The sequence below is a fragment of the Boleophthalmus pectinirostris genome, unplaced genomic scaffold (genome assembly GCF_026225935.1).
Source record: "Boleophthalmus pectinirostris isolate CB_2022bp ecotype Guang Dong unplaced genomic scaffold, ASM2622593v1 HiC_scaffold_21, whole genome shotgun sequence".
Taxonomy (NCBI): domain Eukaryota; kingdom Metazoa; phylum Chordata; class Actinopteri; order Gobiiformes; family Gobiidae; genus Boleophthalmus; species Boleophthalmus pectinirostris.
Genome location: NW_026571175.1, coordinates 7962849 through 7981568, shown reverse-complemented (window position 1 = coordinate 7981568; position 18720 = coordinate 7962849). Strand labels below are relative to the sequence as shown.

Genomic DNA, 18720 nt, shown 5'->3' with positions numbered 1-18720 from the left:
CTAAGGCCTAAATATTCATTTGTGTATTTTTTTGATTTGTGAATGAATGAAACAAAACACAGCTCCAGTTATGTTTTGACAAGAAATCACAGATCAGAAAATGGAGTAATACGGGCCACTTTTACCACAGTTTTTGTCAGAAGAAGGCCTGAATAGCTTAAGTATATCTATTATCAAATTAGTTACTCTGTACGTTTGATACCTTTAATTTTGAATATTCATTTTAAAATCCTCTCTTTTTGATTTCTTACTACACCAAACTCCTCAAATGATTAATATGAGTGTCGATATAGTATCCAGGAAACTGATTTGTTTTTACTAACCCAGGTGAACCAGGAAACTGTGAGGGCACATTGAGGTTTTCTTGCAGTGCATTTGAGTTAAGTATAAATGGGTGGAGTCCATTCTCTGACATCACTGTAAGAGTTGCCTGGAGTATAAAACACTCTACCCATCCCTAAACCTTTGATTTTACACCAGCAATAAGCACCATGGATGAAGACATGGACAACAGAGAAGAAGTGCCCAGGTAAGTTCTTCCTTCAAATACATTCACAGGATTTCTCTTTTTTCAATTTGTCTTAAAATATATATAAATATATTTAGTTATGCTACTGCTTTTTATTTATTTTCATTTGTATTTTGTTTTATTATATTAGGAAAACTTATATATAGTTTGGTAAGGAGTATAGTAGTTTAGTATAGTATGGAAATCAGCATGCATTAATTTATTTTACTTTTAAATTCAATTCAATTTATTTTTCACAATGTTCAAGATTATATATTATATATGGTCACACACATACACAAGTGTATACTGTACATTTAACATGTAATATATATGTCAGTATTTGTGACACTGTGAAAAACACAAACACCCTAAAAAGATGTGAGCTTATAGAATGGGGTCCACTTTTACACATGCTCTTATTCTTGTACTCTTATATTCTTATAGTTTATATTTTAATTTTTAAAATTATTTTATGTGCTATACCACTGGAGTTTGTGATTCTTTTATTCACTGACAATGGGAAAAAAAATCTCTTCTGATTCCTTTGTGTTACTTATATCTGTGGATAACTTTAATTTTTTTTTTTGCCCTGTTATTTATACCTAATTGAAATGATAAACTGTTAATGTTTTCATTTTACTAAACTTTATTTTGTATGGATCAGGAGGCCGTGGGACACAGCCCGAGAAGTGCCCATTATAGACGACCAAAACACACCATGGAAACTTATCAAACTGCTGCGCTTCATCACGCTCTGCGCAGTCGCCCTGATCGTGTTTGGACTAGCCCTGTGCAGCAAGGTCTGGCATTAGTTTTAAATATTTATTCCATACTTTTAAAAATGTATTTATCTTTTATGTATTTTATGTATATTTTACAATATTGTATTATTTTACCCCCTTCAGACATCTTTCCTGCTCCTGATCACCATGTCGAGTGAGGGCACAAAGGTGATCCCAGAGGAGCAGAAGCCAGTGTCTCTGCTGTGCATCGGCTGTGCTCTCATCACCTCCAGTGTGCTCCTCTTCCTCAAGAGCGTCTGGAAGGCCTGCTACAAAACCTCCAAGTTCCCCCGTGTTGCCACAGTTGCCCTGGTGAGTAGGACCATTATTTACTGAATGATAGTTTCTATATAAACATGCTGTGCCTCAGTGAGTGAATATTCATGTCCTGTTCCAGGTGTTCTTCTTTGAGTTTGTGGCCTCTGCAGGAGCAGCTATCCTCACCATAGTGGCTATGCCACATTTGGACATTGTGACCAATGTGACCATCTTGAACGGAGCGGCGTTTCTGTCTGCACTGCTGCAGATGGTGGCTCAGTGCACTGCCAAAGAGAGGAACCGCTTCCTGGTGCCCTCCATCACCGGCCTCCTCCTCATCTTGCTGGGCTACGGCCTCTTCGTGGCTCTGTACATCATGAAGGACACCAGGGACTTAAACATGGCCATGTGGGTGGGGCTGGCAGTGGGAGCCTCTCTGTTGGTGTCTTTTAACTGGTGGGAAAACTACTTTGGACTGATTAGTGAGCATAGCAACTCCTTAAAGGTCAGAGTTTTGTATTATGACATGAAGAGATGTCAGAACATTCTCAACATGTTCTCCAGCCTGCTCCGGATCGCTGTGACCGCAGCAGTTCTGGGAGCCTATGTCCCTCTGTCCAAGATGGACTGGGATGTGGTCAGGTCCATCCCCGCTCTACAGACCCGGGTCATAGCCATCACGGTGGGGGTGCAGCTGGTGTCCTCTGCTCTGTGCCACTGGTTCTCCCTGGCAGCGTGTAAAATGCATGCCATGCGGCGCTGCTTCATCCTGCCTCTGTACCTGGCCTCTCTGTCTGTCATGGCCCTGCTGGTGATCCCTGTGATCGTCTATTATCAGGACTACAGGCTCAACCTAAACGGCACCACCACCAACTTCACACACTATTGTAATGTGGTGGTGAGTGGTCGAGATGGTAACCTGAGCTCCAGTGTGTTCCCTGAGCTGGTCTATGACGTCACCCACACACTCTGCTTCCTGGACATGTCCAAGATCAGTGACATCGGCATCCTCACCGGTAATAAGCGCTTAAACTCTTATTTTATTACTATGGTCACTGAACTCAGATGAATGTGACTACAGTGGTACAAAGTGCTCTCTTAAAGCTGCACAGTTCTGTCCCTGAGTGTGTGTGCTTCTCCTCAGGCTCTGCTGTGTCGTGGTGGCTTGGCCTGGTGCTCTGTACCATCCACCTGTGGCACCTGAGTCTGTATCGCATCCAGAGGACTCAGGACCTGTTTGTGCGGAGGATGTACGAAGGGGGCTTCATAGAGCAGTCTCTGCTGCTCAACACACGCTTTGAGATTAGGACCAAAGACAAACTCAAGGGGTAAGTGATTTTCATGTGTTAGAGGTCTGCGAGTCTAAAGAATCTGATTTTGTTAAATAACACTGCATATTGTCTCTTTAAGCCTCAAAAATGTTGAACCTGCCATGATTTATCTGTGTGCAACAATGTGGCATGAAACCTATGAGGAGATGATGAACATTATAATATCCATCTTCAGGTTAGTGCTCTAAGTGTTGCATGTTTTTCCTTATTACATTTTTTGTATAGATTTTAAACGTGTTTCTTTATGTTATTTCTGTGGTGTTCAGATTGGATAAATACAGACCAAGAGACAATGCAGAGTTCAATGACTTCAGCTTTGAGGCTCATATCTACTTTGATGACGCATTCATGGACATAAAGGGAAGTCGAGGGCGTCACCTGAATCATTTCGCCAAGAATCTAGTAGAAATCATAGCCGAGGTTTATGGGTAAGATAAGTGCATTCTTATTTACCCCTCTCTTATTTCTATTGCACACATTTATATATTTATATTTTAATATATTTTCAGCATTTTCACAAACATAGACGAGAAAATGTTCATAAAAAAACAGCAGCATCCAAAACAGAAGATCATCAAGACACCGTATGGAGGTCGGATAGTTATTAAAATGCCCTATGGGAATTTTATCATAATTCACTTTAAGGACAAAGAACGCATCCGCCACAAGAAGAGATGGTCACAGGTAAAACCAATCATATATCCATATAACCATCATATAAAATCATATAGCCTGAACTGTAGAAACATGACATGAAAACATATGTACATCTTTTGGTCAGAAAGTAAGGCTATTCTTCTCCCAAGCCAATCTGCTGTACTGGTGGTTGTGGTGATGCCATACTCCCAGATGGGGGAAGAGAGCCATATTTTCCTATTGAATGATTATTTTCTGTGTAAAATATAATATAAAATGTAAATTCACCCTGAAAACAAAAATCTTGTTAAGGAAAATGCCCTTTGCCCCATGCTCTATTTATAAAAAACATATGGAAGCAACTGCCAGTGACTCTACCAGACAATCTCTATCATGGGACATTACAGAATGGGCTTTAAGTGGGTGAATTGAACAATGAAACCAGACTGGCTTCCTTGTTCACGGTGCAAAATCGGATACAGGACCTATAATCATTATAATTGAAATAATAACCCTGTGCTTTCCATAATTACAGTCTTTGTTCTAATAGTATTTCTGTTCTGTTACCTAACCATGACTCTGCCGTAAAGTATGTAATGTCTTAACCGCCATTTTGATTTTCAGGTTATGTACCTGTACTACCTTCTGGGATACAAGCTCATGTCCAAATACTATTCTCGCTGGAAGAAGGGAGAGGATGAGAGTTCTCTAAAGCAGGATATCCAGGTAAACTGCATTAAGACTATATTACTGTAAATCTGAATGATATCAACTATTGTGAAACTGACCTGTGTTTTTGTCTCAATAGAAAGAAAAACACAACACGTACCTCCTGGCTTTAGATGGGGACACAGACTTCCAGCCTACAGCAGTGGTTCTCCTCATTGACCGGCTGAAAATGTATCCTCGAGTTGGGGCAGCATGTGGAAGGATTCATCCCACTGGAGCAGGTTAGAACTGGTCTTTCTTGAAAATACTCATTTTGTGGAGTGGGTTAGTGTAAAACAATACAAATATGGTTCAATATAAACATAAATATAGACATATGTATAAAAGAAAAGAAAGACATGTGTAACAAAACTGTTTGCAGAGTGCAAAGACTGAAAACAACCATTTTAACTAAACCTAAACTAAATGAAATTTGCAAAATGTTAGCAGAAACAGATGTGAAATGTGTCTAAATAACATTAAACCCTGGTCAAAACAGGATCATGTATGACTTTACAAAACCTAAAAATATCTAAACCAGGTCTTACTTAAAACAGATTAGCTTTCAAAGTTCACTTCTATAACCCTGCAACAACCTTGGGCACTCACTACAAAATTTAAATGGCATCTGTAATCATTTCTCGTAATTAGTTTTATATATTTTCACACACAACACAGTAAAAAACAACAACATTTCATCTATATTCCTCTGTTTTTCCTCAGGCCCAGCAGTGTGGTTTCAGAAGTTTGAGTATGCCATCAGTCACTGGCTGCAGAAGACAGCAGAACACGTGTTTGGCTGTGTGCTGTGCAGTCCGGGATGCTTCAGTCTCTTCAGAGCAGAGGCACTTATGGACGATAATGTGATGAAGAGGTACTCCAGCAAGTCCCTCGAGGCCAGCCACTATGTCCAGTACGATCAAGGTGAGAGAGATGATTAGAGATGATCTGTTTCTTAAATCAGGAGTTGGCTGATAGTTAATAGGTTCATAATATGAATGTAAAACATAACATCATATGTTAAACTGACTTTAGTCCAGAATATGAATTTCATTTTGATTAGCTTTGGTTTTGTTCAGTTATTTTATATAAATTAAATACATGTAATTTGCTTTGTGCTGTGCAGGGGAGGACCGCTGGCTGTGCACTCTGCTGCTAAAACAGGGCTGGAGAGTGGAGTACAATGCGGCTTCAGATGCCTACACCAATGCACCTGAGGATTTTAAAGAACTCTACAACCAGGTCAGTAACACAAAACCCACTGAATACTTTGTATTCATAACATCCTATAACTATATCATTGTGTGTTAGCAACTGGGTCCACATATAAGATGTGTAATGTAATGTAAAAGTCTCACCTCCATTTTAAACTATGGGGTTTTAAGAATTTTATGCTTGGACACAATCTGTTATCTTTAGCCTAATGCTAACTTCTTCTCTCATATCTCACTTGTTTGCAGCGCCGTCGTTGGGGTCCTTCTACTTTGGCCAACATTGCAGATCTCTTGGGAGAAACCACAGTGATTTCTAAAAGGAATCCATCCATGTCCAAGCCCTTCATGTTCTACCAGCTCTTTACCATGATTTCAGCCATTCTAGCCCCAGCTACCATCTGTCTCATGATAGCAGGTTAGTTTTGAAGCTATTTCTATGACTTGCACTCTTTCTTCTTTCATATTAAGTACAGAGTTGTGGGCGGGGAGAGGGGGTAGTTCAAAACTAAAGATTATTCAAACATACACAAATCAATCTAAGTGAATGGTGAGGGAGTGACATTATAACATGGTTAAAAGACAGTAGATTTAGCAAAATATATCCTTTTTAAATAGCTGATGTTTTCTTGTGATTCACACTGTTTCTGTTTTGCTTTCAGGAAGTATGTCTTTCATGTTTAACATGCATTCGAGCCTGGCCCTAGTTTTATCTGTGATTCCCCCTGCCATTTACCTGGGCCTGTGCTTCAAACTGAAGTCAGACACACAGATCACAGTCGCAGCCTTCCTCAGTATCATGTATGCCTTCCTTATGCTGGTGGTGTCCATGGCTATTATTGGTAAGTCACTGTCAAAACAAAAACAAATTTACCATAAAAAATGCTGATACTGGTCAAGGGACATTGCCACATACCACAGGGTTTAGTTTCCTTTTATATGCAAAATAAAGCTACAATATTTAGTTTTAAATTGTTAATTGCTATGACAACATTCATAATTGTTTGTCATTCTGAAACTCATGCATAGTTCACAACTGTATGATATTTTGTCTTGGCCATTCCACATAAAAAAAAAAAAAAACTAGCAGCAAGCTCAATGTGTTCTCAGTTTGCACAAATGAACTAAGGTGAAATTTAATACTGTGGTGGCAAATTCAGTTATAAATTTGTGATTGTGGGCTAAATATACTTTAAGCCATTTCTGTTCCACGTGTCAAATTTACAGACTGTTTGAATCTTTCTCTCAAAAACTAAGAATTGCATAAATACTGTAGCATGTAAGCCCCTATGTCCATTTCATTTTTTTTTCATTTTTTTCTTCTTAGGTGCCATGGTGAAAGACAAAACCATTTTCACTCCCAGCAGCATGTTCGTAATCATCATGGCGATCATATACTCTGTGACTGCGTTGATGCACCCACAGGAGTTCCCTCTGGTCTTCTATGGCTTCCTCTACATTATCTGCATCCCCAGTGCCTATCTGCTGCTCACTATCTACTCAATGGTCAACCTCAACAATGTCTCATGGGGAACCAGAGAAGTCAAACCTGCGCCAGGATCTCAGTCTGACCCCACTAAACCCAAGAGCTCCAGAGAGAAAGGTAATAGACTTCTACACCATGCAAACATAAATCTGAATATTGGATCTATATCTCAAGATACTTTGAAATGAATGAAATCATAATTAATAACCAGTTTCAAGTGCAATGTTCTCACTTTGTTGACAGTATATTATCTTGACATAAATAAAATGTCAAACTAGCTAGGTTTGAGTAAAAAATGGATGTGGATTGAATTCCGTGTTGATGACATAGGTAGCGGTATTTCAGAACTCACCACTACCTGTATTTTCTTCTTTTCCCCTCAAGCTGCCCCACTTGACTGATGTTGACTATGTTAAATATCTACCATAAGCACAAACCAAGAAATATGAAAATCTGTCTCATGCACCTTAGACTGGCCTATTCACTCCACCACACCACCAGGCCATAGCTGCACTGTCCTGCTTTAGTGTTTAACTTTGTTCTTTGTTTAGTATTTAACTTTGTTCTATAGTAATATAGTAATTGTTTATTGTTGTAAGGTGATCTTGTATGTCTAGAAAGGCACCTAATAAATAAAATGTATAAATATGTATTATTAACAAAGAGTAAAATTAAGAATAAAATACTGAATTTCCCATTTTATGCTCTGAATTTAAGCTCAAACTAAATTTGTTTACAGCCAAAAGTGCCTTGCAGCGCTTCTTCTCATGCTCCTGGACCCAGGACTGCTGTAAAAAGCCCAGTCAGAGACCAGAGAGGAGATCAGTGGCCCAGGAGCCTGTGGTAGAGCCCCAAGAGGAGGAAGTGGATGGACCCCTGAACACCATAGTGGACGGCATCCCCACAACCAACCTCCGGTGAGCAACTACACACAACAAGCCAACTCATTATGACTGCACAATATAGGGAGGATTAGCATCGCTAATGTCTAAATACTTAATAATGACTAATTGTAATATTTTAAATATATTCAGAGGTGTTAGATTCCTGTTATACGGTGCCATTTTGAGGACAGTTAACCATCTGTAAAATGCAATATTCTAAATATAATAAATATTTATTTTCCCAGAATAGCACTGCATTTAATTTATACCACGTTATATAAGTTTAACCTTTTTTCCTGTCATTTTCTGCAGGAACGAACCAGTTTATGACTACCCTTATCAATGTAAGTACTTGTCTTGGAATCATTTGTCATTTGTAAATTTCATATTAGACATTCTCTAATGTTTTTGTTGATGTTGCAGGCTGGGTGACAGAGATGAAGGATCTGTGCACTGACATGGAGCTTGAGGAAGGTTCGCTTGAAAAGGTGTGGCCAGCTCGCTTTGTGTTTAATAGTAGTAATACATTTTATTTTGTTGAGTAACACACTTCAGCAAACTTGTCTATTTTAAACTACTCCCTACCGATACTTACGGATAATTACTCTCTTGTGTAACTTTGAACTGTGGGTTAAAATAAAATTGGATGACTGTTTTTACCAGGACGAGGAGGAGTTCTTCATTGACCTGCAGCAGAAGTATCTCGAACCTTTGCCCATGGACAAGGCCAAACAGGAGAAAGTCAAAGAAGAGCTAAAAAGCTTGAGAAACAAGGTAAAAAGAAAAAGAGAAAAGTGTAATGACATATTGTGGAACATTCCAGGAAGGATTTTAAAAAAGTGTTGTGTGACCTTTGCTTCCATGTCTTCTCTTTGCAGATAAACTTTGCCTTCTTCTTCATGAATTCCCTGTGGCTGGTGGCCACATTCACCCTACAGACTTTTGAAGTGGCCATCTTTATCGAGGTGCCAAAGGTCACTGTGGAGCTGGAGAGTCTGGGACAAAATCTCAAAGTCGACCCCATTGGGTTCATGTTCATCATTGGATTTGCTGCGTCAGTTATCATTCAGTTTGTGGCTATGCTTTTCCACAGGTTAGTCTTCACAGCATGTCACATATACAGTATTTACTTAAAAGCACTAAAGAAAATAGTTCAAGTGATTTTGTTATGTTATTATCTTTTAGACTCAACACGCTGATCCATTATGTGGCCTTCTTGAACACGGAGCCAAAACCTGTGTCGAAAACTGAAGACATATATATGCCACACAAAAAGAAGGTATTGTAATATATAAATACAGTATATTTAAATATTGATATAACATGCTGTGTTGTTTCTCAAGTAAATCTTATCACAGTATTCCTCCAAATACAAGACACACAATCCTCTTACTTTTATAAATGTGTGATCAAAAATGATAAATCTAACAGAATTTGTACAAATTGTTGTCAATTATAGTCTACACTACCTTCCTCTGCCCCAACATGAACACTAACAACACCCACTTCAATTTGAAAAAAAAAAAAGATTATTATTTGAAATGTTCAACATAGTTTCAATATAGTTTTAAATCTAGTTTTGACTGTGTTGCCTATGTATGTGAGTGAGCGGTGATTGCTGGTCAAATGGCTTAACACAGCAGAGTATGGAAGTAATAAAAAACTAAATAAAAATAAGGCAAAATAAAGCACGTAGAAAAGCTCTAGATAGGACTAATGCATTATTAAGTAATTCTACTGATGACGACACAAAGTTTGTAGATCAATAGTGAGTCTTACCCCAATTCTTAATAACCACTTTGTAAAACGTATGTGAATCTAGTTTTTACCTCAGCACTAGAAACAGGTTGGTCTTGTTATTAAATGTAAAAAAGGAACATACTTAAACGTTTAATTGCTGCAACACGCCCTTGTGATCTTTTTGGCCACCATAACACAACCACAATTGCGCACATTTTTAGTTGCGCTGTACTCACTGGCAGATCAAAAATCTGATCATTATCTAATTTCTAATGTTATGTATACAGCAATGTGATTTCTTTCAAATTGTTATTTCTTTCAAATTGTTCACCCCTGTGCAGGTTTTGACAAAGAAAATGATGCAAAAAAGGGCAAACTAATGTTGCAAAAACTAAAATTGAAGAAAGAATAATTTAAAGTGTTATTTTTAAATTAATTGTTTTTTGATGACCAGCTTAATAAGACAGACCTTAACCATAGGTGTCACGTCACTTTGTTTCAAATTGTTTATTACTGTAGTAACAGTCCTATTTTTTCATCACTTCAAAACCCATGGATTGATAACGTTATATTTGCCATGAAATATCTAAAAGGTAAATTTGCAAATGTTGAACCAGATAATTTCTTTTAGTGACTAGACCCAAGAACTTACTATATTTCCACAAAAGCTTACATTTGAATAATCTTGATTTTAGCTGCGCCCCTTCTGGATTAAATATTATGCGTCTATAGAATGTTATGACGTCATCTAAAACCCAGCACTAATCCCCACTCTCTTTTTCAGGTGGTTTCTGCTCCGCCCAGTACAGAGCCTTCCGACTATGGCTCTGGTTCCATCCATACGTCAGAAATAGATGATCAGTCCCAAATGGACCTGGACTACTTCAGCTCGGACGACAGTGATGATGACATGTTCCCCTATATTCCCACCAGGAGCCCAGATGACGGCACTCTAGTGTAAAACTAAATGGACAGTAGCACTTTAAAATATCCAGTTTTGTGATCATTTTCTATGTTATTTATGTTTACAATCGTTGATGTGTGAATAATGCTATTTCTGTATTCATAGAGCACTTTTTCTGCACCTAAGGGTGCAACAATTCAACCTCTTTAGATATTTATGTATTTTATTTACTTATTAGAAGTATGTGCTATGTGAAGGATTTTACTGTAATATGTAATAGTTCTGCAAATGAGAAGCACTGGGGAGAATATTGAAGTAAACAACCTTCTATGTGATAGTATTGTAGATGTGTTTTTAAAGGTAACTTTTCGCCTGGGGGTATGCAACTGCTTGTCTCCATGGAGATGTTATTACTAACTCTAGAGTGTTCCACAGTATGGCATTAAACTGATCTATTTTCCAGTTATTCAATTACAGGAGTTTTCAATGTTAAACATAACATGTTACTTTTACTGGGGAGACCTCTCCACAGATCTGACTTGTAACTTGGCTCATCAGTGTCACCTGCTTGTTTCCATGTAGATAATTATTCATATTTAATGCCATACTGTTGAATATTTCAGGCAGAGTGATCTCGTCTCCATAGCGGCCCTCCATGATAAAAGTTACCCTTTAAAATGAAGGATATTCACAGGGTAAGGGAAGAATAAAACTCAGGGTATTACATAGTTATGAACAAAATGTATTGACAGTGTTAAACGAAATACTGACGCTCCATTTGGCAAGAATGAAAATATGATGTATTTTACTGTTGAATTTTCATGTGCCCAGTGAAATGACATTTTTGAAGTAAAAAAAAAAGAAACTAAAACAAGATGTAGAAGATTGGTTATTAAAAAGGAATTATTATTATTATTATTATTATTATTATTATTATTATTATTATTATTATTATTATTATATTCAGTCTGCATGTTTACTTTATGCAGAGGTGGGTAAATAGACAAAAAAATTAACTCAAGTAAAAATATTGTTATTTCAAAATAATATTACTCAAGTGGAAGTGTAAAATCATAAGAGTAATTTAAGAGTAAGAGTAGTTGTTACATTTTTGGCATGTTTACGCTTACTCACAGTGGAATGAGTAACAATCTTTTACTCAAGTAGTTGTGCGACTTCAAAAAAACAGTACTCACACAGAAGTACAACTACTAAAACTACTCTGAGAAGTACAATTATCTAAAATTTACTACTTACCTCCTCACCTGTGACTATGCAGGTCCTGTTTTAATAGAGAAAACAGTAGTGAATAAAAAAAAAATATATAGTCCTTTGTCCCTTTTTATTTAACCAAAGAATGTAATTATTGGAATTGTATTTCTAACAAATTAGATGGATGTGTTGCCTGAGGGTGGAATCTGTGAACCTGCTTTGGCTCACATTCTCAAACGCAGATACAATTATGTTTTAATGACACACAGCTATGAGAGCATCTAATTATGGGCGTACCACTGTCTTAGAGTTTTTCTTACTGTAAACACCATTCCAGCATTGTCCTGAAAACAGGGGTTTATGGAGGATTATAGTCTTCAAAAGTGGGAGAGTTGGGATTTATAATCAATATGTTGTGAGCCAGGCATAGTCATGCTATTGTACTTAAATAACTGTACATTTTCATCATACCTTAGACTGCCACACCAAAAAGGATCCCTGATAAGTGGTCATGTAATGTTGGAAGAGCAAATGTTGTATTGTCAGTTTCTGCTTTGGACACAGCCTGGATAATTATGTGTCTGTGGCTTCAAAATGTCTTATATAACGAGATACAAAGCATTCTTCTGCCATTAAGTATGTACTCTTAGTGTTTTAAAAGTGTAAAACCAAGCAAAGGTAACTCCTTGGTTGGTGACACGACACATAGGTACTACAGTACTTATGCATTAACACTTATAAATGTGCCTGGGATCCAGAATATACATTTCTGCTTTATAAAGTTGTGAGTCTGGTCTCCAGTGAATCTCCCTGTTTTCAAAAGGATGAGAAAGGCAGGTGGATTAGCCAGTCAGGGGCACGCATGGTCCATCCAAACAAATCAAATAAGGCATCTTATGAGGAAAATAAAAGGGAAAAAACATTGCAGATTTTGAAAGCAGTAAACTCTGTTAATTGGAGGTGAGAGAAATGTATTTTTGTTTGTAAATGATAGGTGACCAATGAGCTCCTTTGTTTCATATGTGTTACTACAACAAAACAAATCTGATTGGACTAACATGTTTGGTTCTGGCTTGAGACGGGATGGATGGTGTGAGGACCAAACTAATATAGTCCCATGGAGTCCAAACAGAGTGGCTGGGTGCACTTGTGGATACCTGACTCACACACTGAGCAGCTTTTGAAACTTTTTTTGAGCTCAGTTTTTTAACATTGTTTCATGGGATTTTAACCAACTAAGAAGTGCAACATGTGTAGTTCAAATGACACAAGTATGAGTAGAGTGAGGACTTTCCTGTTGTGTTCACCTGGCTCCCCCGGACACTGCTGTGATGCTGCAGGACACAGTGGAGGGACATTTTTGGTTCTGCCCTGACACAGGATCTACAGATTTTACCTGACCAGTTCTTCTGTGAAACTGCACTGAGATGTTTGAATGAGACCACAGACTATATAAAAGAAATGGACTAAGCAAGTGAGACGTCATCTGTAGCTTCAGCTCTACTCAGATGAAGCTCCCGATGCTAATGGTTACAGGAGCGAGTTTGGAGCCTATGTGGAAATCCGACTGCAAGTATCATAGCAACCACAACGGCCAATCAAAATTCCGGTTGTTAAATGTGATTGCCCTTCTCACCAGAGAGCGACAAATACCCTGCTCAGTCCATTATTTATGTTCATAGATTTATTTAGGGGCAAAATTAAAAATTGTAGAAACTGTAGAAAAATGAAAATAGGTAGAGCAGGTTAATACGGACATTTTAAGACCAAAATGATGAGGCTCACTACAGCAGGTACAGAGAGAGGAGCCACAAGATCCCAATGTAAGTCAAAGGGAGCCAGGGTCAGAAGGAGCCGGAAGAGCCTCCTGGCACACTTCCTATTTGGAACATGATGGCTAGCGTGCTAGCTATAGTATGTCCATTCATATATACCAGGCATGTCCAAACTATGGCCGGGGGGGCCAAATGTGGCCCTCAGACAAATTTTTCTTGGCCCTCTGGCTTCCGGGTGAATTGGCCCAAATTACCTTGCATCAAATAAAAAAATACTTTTTACTGCAAGTTTTTTGAAATTCTACCTTGATGAAGCTAATATTTAATATTTAGTGTGTGATTTTAAGGATCTTAGCATGAATAAAGACCGATGGCTCATTCTAATGTGTTAAACATGCACATATTTAAATTATTCCATGTACTGAGCACCAGTCTACGGCCCTTGATCAGCCCTCTGCTTCGTCTTTGTTTAGATATGTGGCCTTTGATGAAAAAAGTTTGGACACCCCTGATATACGGTCTATGAGTGAGGCACAAAGGTCACTGAGAAGCAATGGAAATTCCCTTGGGAGTAAAGTCAGTAAAGTATCTCTCTCTCTCTCTCTCATGTCCATCCGTATAAAAAATATAGAGAGATATCATTCTGGATATGATAATAAACAACAATCATTCAATACAAAGACACAAGGCACACAAACTGTATATACACAAGGGACAAAACACTACCCTGGATCACAGGTTACAATGTAACAATAGAATAGTTCTTAGTAATACAGTTCTAGTAAATCCACATACTAAACAAGCCCAGAGATCTGGCACACTCAGGCACTGACGTATAGCTACAAATAAGTCAAATAAAGTACAGATACAGATTTGTCTAAGTACAAGTAGAATTAAGCAAAGTATAAAATATATTCTGTATGCTATATCCAACAGGTGGGGTAATGACATCCAGTGAAAAGATGGTGTTTGATGGTGTTTCAGTTGTCTATTACACAAGGGAAAGTTGTTGGACTGCTGTGGAGGATGGTATAATCATTTTAGTCAATTTCAGTGTTTTCAACTGATAAAAAAAAAAAAAATAAAAAAAAAAAAAAAAATAAAATAATATATATATATATATATAATATAATATATATATATATATATATATATATATAATATAATAATAAATATATATATATATTACAATGACAAAGCAAAAAAATAAAAAATTAAAATAAAATAAAAGTGCTGTGACTCACTCTCAGGGAGGATCACACTGTTGTCTAAACAAAAGTAGGAGTCATGTAATTACTGCTGATGTCTATTCAACTTACCATGATGCACAAGTAGCTGGAATTACGCATTCAATTAAACCATTATCAATTCAAAATCTAATTATTTGTATAGTATTTTTGACCTGTGACCTCATAGCAGGCACCAGAACACAACGCCTATGCCAATTGTAATGGATGATGATGCATTCAAATTCTTGTAAAGTTGAACATTGTGTTGGTACTCAATCATCAGGAGGAGTTAATAAATAAATACGACATGAAATAAACACATTTCACCCAATCAAATGAAGTTGCAAACGATGACCAATTTTTTTTCCTTTTATTTTATAATGATTTAACAAAGAAATTCAGATTATTACTATTATTATCTTTTACAATTTAATTATCTATTGTCACTAATTATTTACAAGAAAGCACTGCCTTGTCAAGTTTTATGTTTTCATTTTGATTAATTTGCATAATTCCATTTAGCAATAGTGACCCAGACACCTAGTGCATTTCTTTGTGACTGCCACCAGAGGACAGACTGTAAATTTCTGTAGTCAAAAATAATAAATAAATAAATACACAAAAAGATTATTCCCAAAAAGTAAAGTCCAAGATGAGTTTTTAAAGCTTTTCTTGTATTTTAACTAAAAATGTCTCTTGATCATTATTTATCTGCTCTTTTGCAATGTGACTGCAGATTTATTTGCTCTATTATCTTCTATCTCGTCATCAAGTAAAATATCATTCAATTAAAATCATTAAATTCAAGTACAATAGCAGAGTTTAACCCAGGACACATAACCGAGTGGGTTAGGCTTTGGTTTAGATTTGTTTGTACACTTAATATTTGCCTTATGTTGATACTATTGTTTTCAATTTTAATAATTAAAAACAGCCTAACTAAAGTAAACTTAGTGGTTTTCTTAGACACACGTGGCATCTTTCAAAGGTCAGCCCATGCAATGTCTGCAAGTGTTCATGCATTTGATGATCAATGGTGGATGTAGTTATAGACTGAGGCCATGAATGTCTTATTTTCACATGAATTACAGCCATTTTGCCTTGTCTTGTTTTCACTCTGAATTAAATATGCACAACATAAAGAGACATTCCTACACGGGGTCACCTATCCACAGATTTGGTCTGCTTGTCTCCATGGAGATACGCTTTTTGATTGCCATATTGTGGAACATTCAAGGCAATGAGCTCGCCATGCACCCAAACTGTGAGGACATTCACTAGAAAAGTTACATAGCGCACCTTTGACTTAAGTTCTGATGACGTGAGGACCATTATCTGCTTTTGCCACTACATTGTATATCCTCATAAAAAAGAAAATCACATGACGTGTTAAAGCGTGACTGCCACACCTTAGCTTACCTATTAAACGCAATCATTATCTCAGCATTGAATACAAAATAATTGACTAATCTAATGTACAGCAGTTAAACAGAGTTATCCCAGGGCACATACACTAAGTATGTGAGTCTTCTAAGGCCTGTTTCATTTGCCAACTTCTAATATGACTTAATGAGTTCTAATAATGTATGCAGATGAGGTAATAAGAATCTGTTTAATTAAAAAAAAACAAGGGCCATGTTTTATGTGTCACATTAGGGTTTACCAATTATTAAAACATATTACATTAATATCTTGTAATCTCTCTTGTGACCTTTTCCTTTGCAAGTCGCCATACAACATTACAATGATATGTAGAGGTTGACAAATGAATATTGCAATTGCTCTTAAATTGTGCAAAAACTGAATATTGAGTATATTACATTCTGTCTAAATGGACAAAGCTCGCTCTATGTGATCCTTGTGTTTTTATTTCACTATTTTGTCTGTGAATCAATTCCTATTCTTAATGTGAAACATGGCTCCAAATTTGCCCCATAACTGCAGGCCTCGGTGAGCTTCATTTGACTGGAGCCGAAAGCTATGGGTGATGTCACACTCTCCTAGTCCACTTCTTCATGTTGTCTATGGTATACTATAATTAAAACTACTAAACATACTGAAAAAGAGCTGATTAAAAATAAAATAAACAGTATTTGCGGTCAATTTTGTGGTCCACTTACTCAGCTGACTCAACCAAGACACTTTAGCTTTATTTTATTTAACATATTCAAAATACATACAAAATTGTCATAATAATAATAAAAGATAATGCAAAACGATTTTAAGATCTACATTTCTGTCGATATCTCCTAGCTTTTAAAACAGACAAGGACAGTGACATTACAAAAACAACATTTATATTTAAAAGTTTTTTAAAGACAGCCACACCAGTGTCTCCACATATTGGACTGATATCTTATTGCACTGAATTTCATATTTGTGAGTGACATTATTATTTCATTGTCTGATTTATTCAGTCTGCAGATAAAACTGTACATCAAAATTCTAAGGGCAGCTTGCAAAGTGTTCATTTGTGCAGTAACAAACCTCTCCTTCACACTGGTCCATCGTGGCCTCCTCAAAAGCACCACAAACCGTCATTGTAAGCCACCTGCAATTTTTGCAAACTGGCTTTTTATAATTAATCCAGAGGTGATCATCTGTCATGATCGCGGTGATAATATGCCCCAGATATTAGATTTTTGTTGTAACGGACAACACAACATTTGACAGGCAAAAATCAGGAAATCTCATGTGCTTATCTTCTTTGGTCCTTCAGATCATGACCACACTCTTAGTTGCATTATACTTTATATCATGTATATCATCACCACCCCAGAAGCTGAGCAGATGTTGAGTAGCTGCTGGAGACCAGCGGTATCCTGATTCATCAGCCGATTTCAATTCGTTTCACTTCGTAGAAACCGTCTAACCTTGCAGTGTTAGGATTTGTTCACTCGACAGTAGGCAGGTACTTTTTATCATTTAACCAATCGCTGCTATCTGGTAGTCACCTATGTAATGCACAGCTAACAGGGCTAACTGGTATATGAAGCTTTTCCCAAATCCTGTATTAAGAAGGACAATAACATCTTTCTCCGTGATAAAATTCACCAAACATTCTCTTTGTTCTGGCTTTAAATCCTCAATCTCGAATCGTTTACGACACTGAATATATGGCTCTTTGCTCACTGGCTGATGCCAGAACTTGCACTTCCGGGGTTTTTGTGAACTGTCTAGTGTATTCTGATTCCTGACCTAGTTGCTGGAGAGAAATGAAATTGAGTGGAGGCACTAGGTGGTGCCAGTCTGGCTAGACCAGCAGAGCTTGGACTAAAAACAACTAGGACATCTGCATACATTAAATGATTCACAGGATTTCCAGCTACAAAACCAGTTTTACATGTTTTAAGCTTTGCTGACAATTCATCTAAGTACAAATTAAATAAAACTGAGAACAGAATCTGACCCCATTGCTGACCCTAAATTGGGCAGACACACCTTTTCCCCACTGTGTGTTGTTCTGACACCGCAATTTTGTTCAGTTTTACAATTTATTTCTGATTGGACCTTCTTCATCTGCTTTTTCTTTAGGTGGTAGGTATTATTATCTACATGAGTCCATCCCAGCTGAACAAAGAAAAGAGAAGCTGAGCCAAAGAGACACAGGACAGAAGATACGAGTCAAACCTACATATTCTCTAGCAGGTAGTACTTCTGGGATTGTCAAGGAAATCAATATTCAGATACTAAAAACAAGTATCAATCAAGTTATGATGCAAAATAAATTACTTTCAAAATTGGACATATAGGACAATGGTCATAATCTGTATACGAACTTGTACAAGACCATATAATACCATTAGGGAAAGTATTTTTATTTTGTGTTCAGTTAAAATTTTGTATTAGAGTAGTATAATTACCACTCTCCATTTCTTTAAATATCATAAATGAATATTTCTTCTCTCTAATTTCTAATTTTAAATTTAATTCACTTATTGACAAAATACTATACATACTCTACTAACTTGTGGACGGACCCCTATATTCTGTAGAAATTGTGCATTTTTTATGTCTGGCACCAGGGGGCAGCACACACTCTACAAAGTGTCC

General features: G+C 37.0%; 1 protein-coding gene across 1 annotated transcript; it reads left to right on the top strand.

Annotated features, from left to right (window-relative positions):
- The first annotated feature begins 470 nt into the window (after window positions 1-470).
- Window positions 471-11316, top strand: LOC110173323 (chitin synthase chs-2-like). Its single transcript, XM_020939322.2, has 22 exons — window positions 471-529; window positions 1176-1311; window positions 1417-1605; window positions 1691-2567; window positions 2696-2879; window positions 2962-3057; window positions 3149-3310; window positions 3392-3566; window positions 4143-4244; window positions 4327-4468; window positions 4950-5150; window positions 5353-5468; window positions 5687-5855; window positions 6100-6279; window positions 6765-7040; window positions 7663-7840; window positions 8120-8151; window positions 8231-8295; window positions 8471-8581; window positions 8686-8900; window positions 8993-9086; window positions 10332-11316. The coding sequence occupies exons 1-22, from the start codon at window positions 492-494 to the stop codon at window positions 10506-10508; spliced, it is 3915 nt and encodes a 1304-aa protein (XP_020794981.1). The 5' UTR covers window positions 471-491; the 3' UTR covers window positions 10509-11316.
- The last annotated feature ends 7404 nt before the right edge of the window (window positions 11317-18720 follow it).

Bases quoted from the DNA above. Each gene is read 5' to 3' on its own strand.
- LOC110173323 (XM_020939322.2), top strand. From the start codon at position 492: ATGGATGAAGACATGGACAACAGAGAAGAAGTGCCCAG. The intron at 4,469-4,949 runs GTTAGAACTGGT...GTTTTTCCTCAG, and splicing joins GATTCATCCCACTGGAGCAG to GCCCAGCAGTGTGGTTTCAG. The intron at 8,582-8,685 runs GTAAAAAGAAAA...TTCTCTTTGCAG, and splicing joins TAAAAAGCTTGAGAAACAAG to ATAAACTTTGCCTTCTTCTT.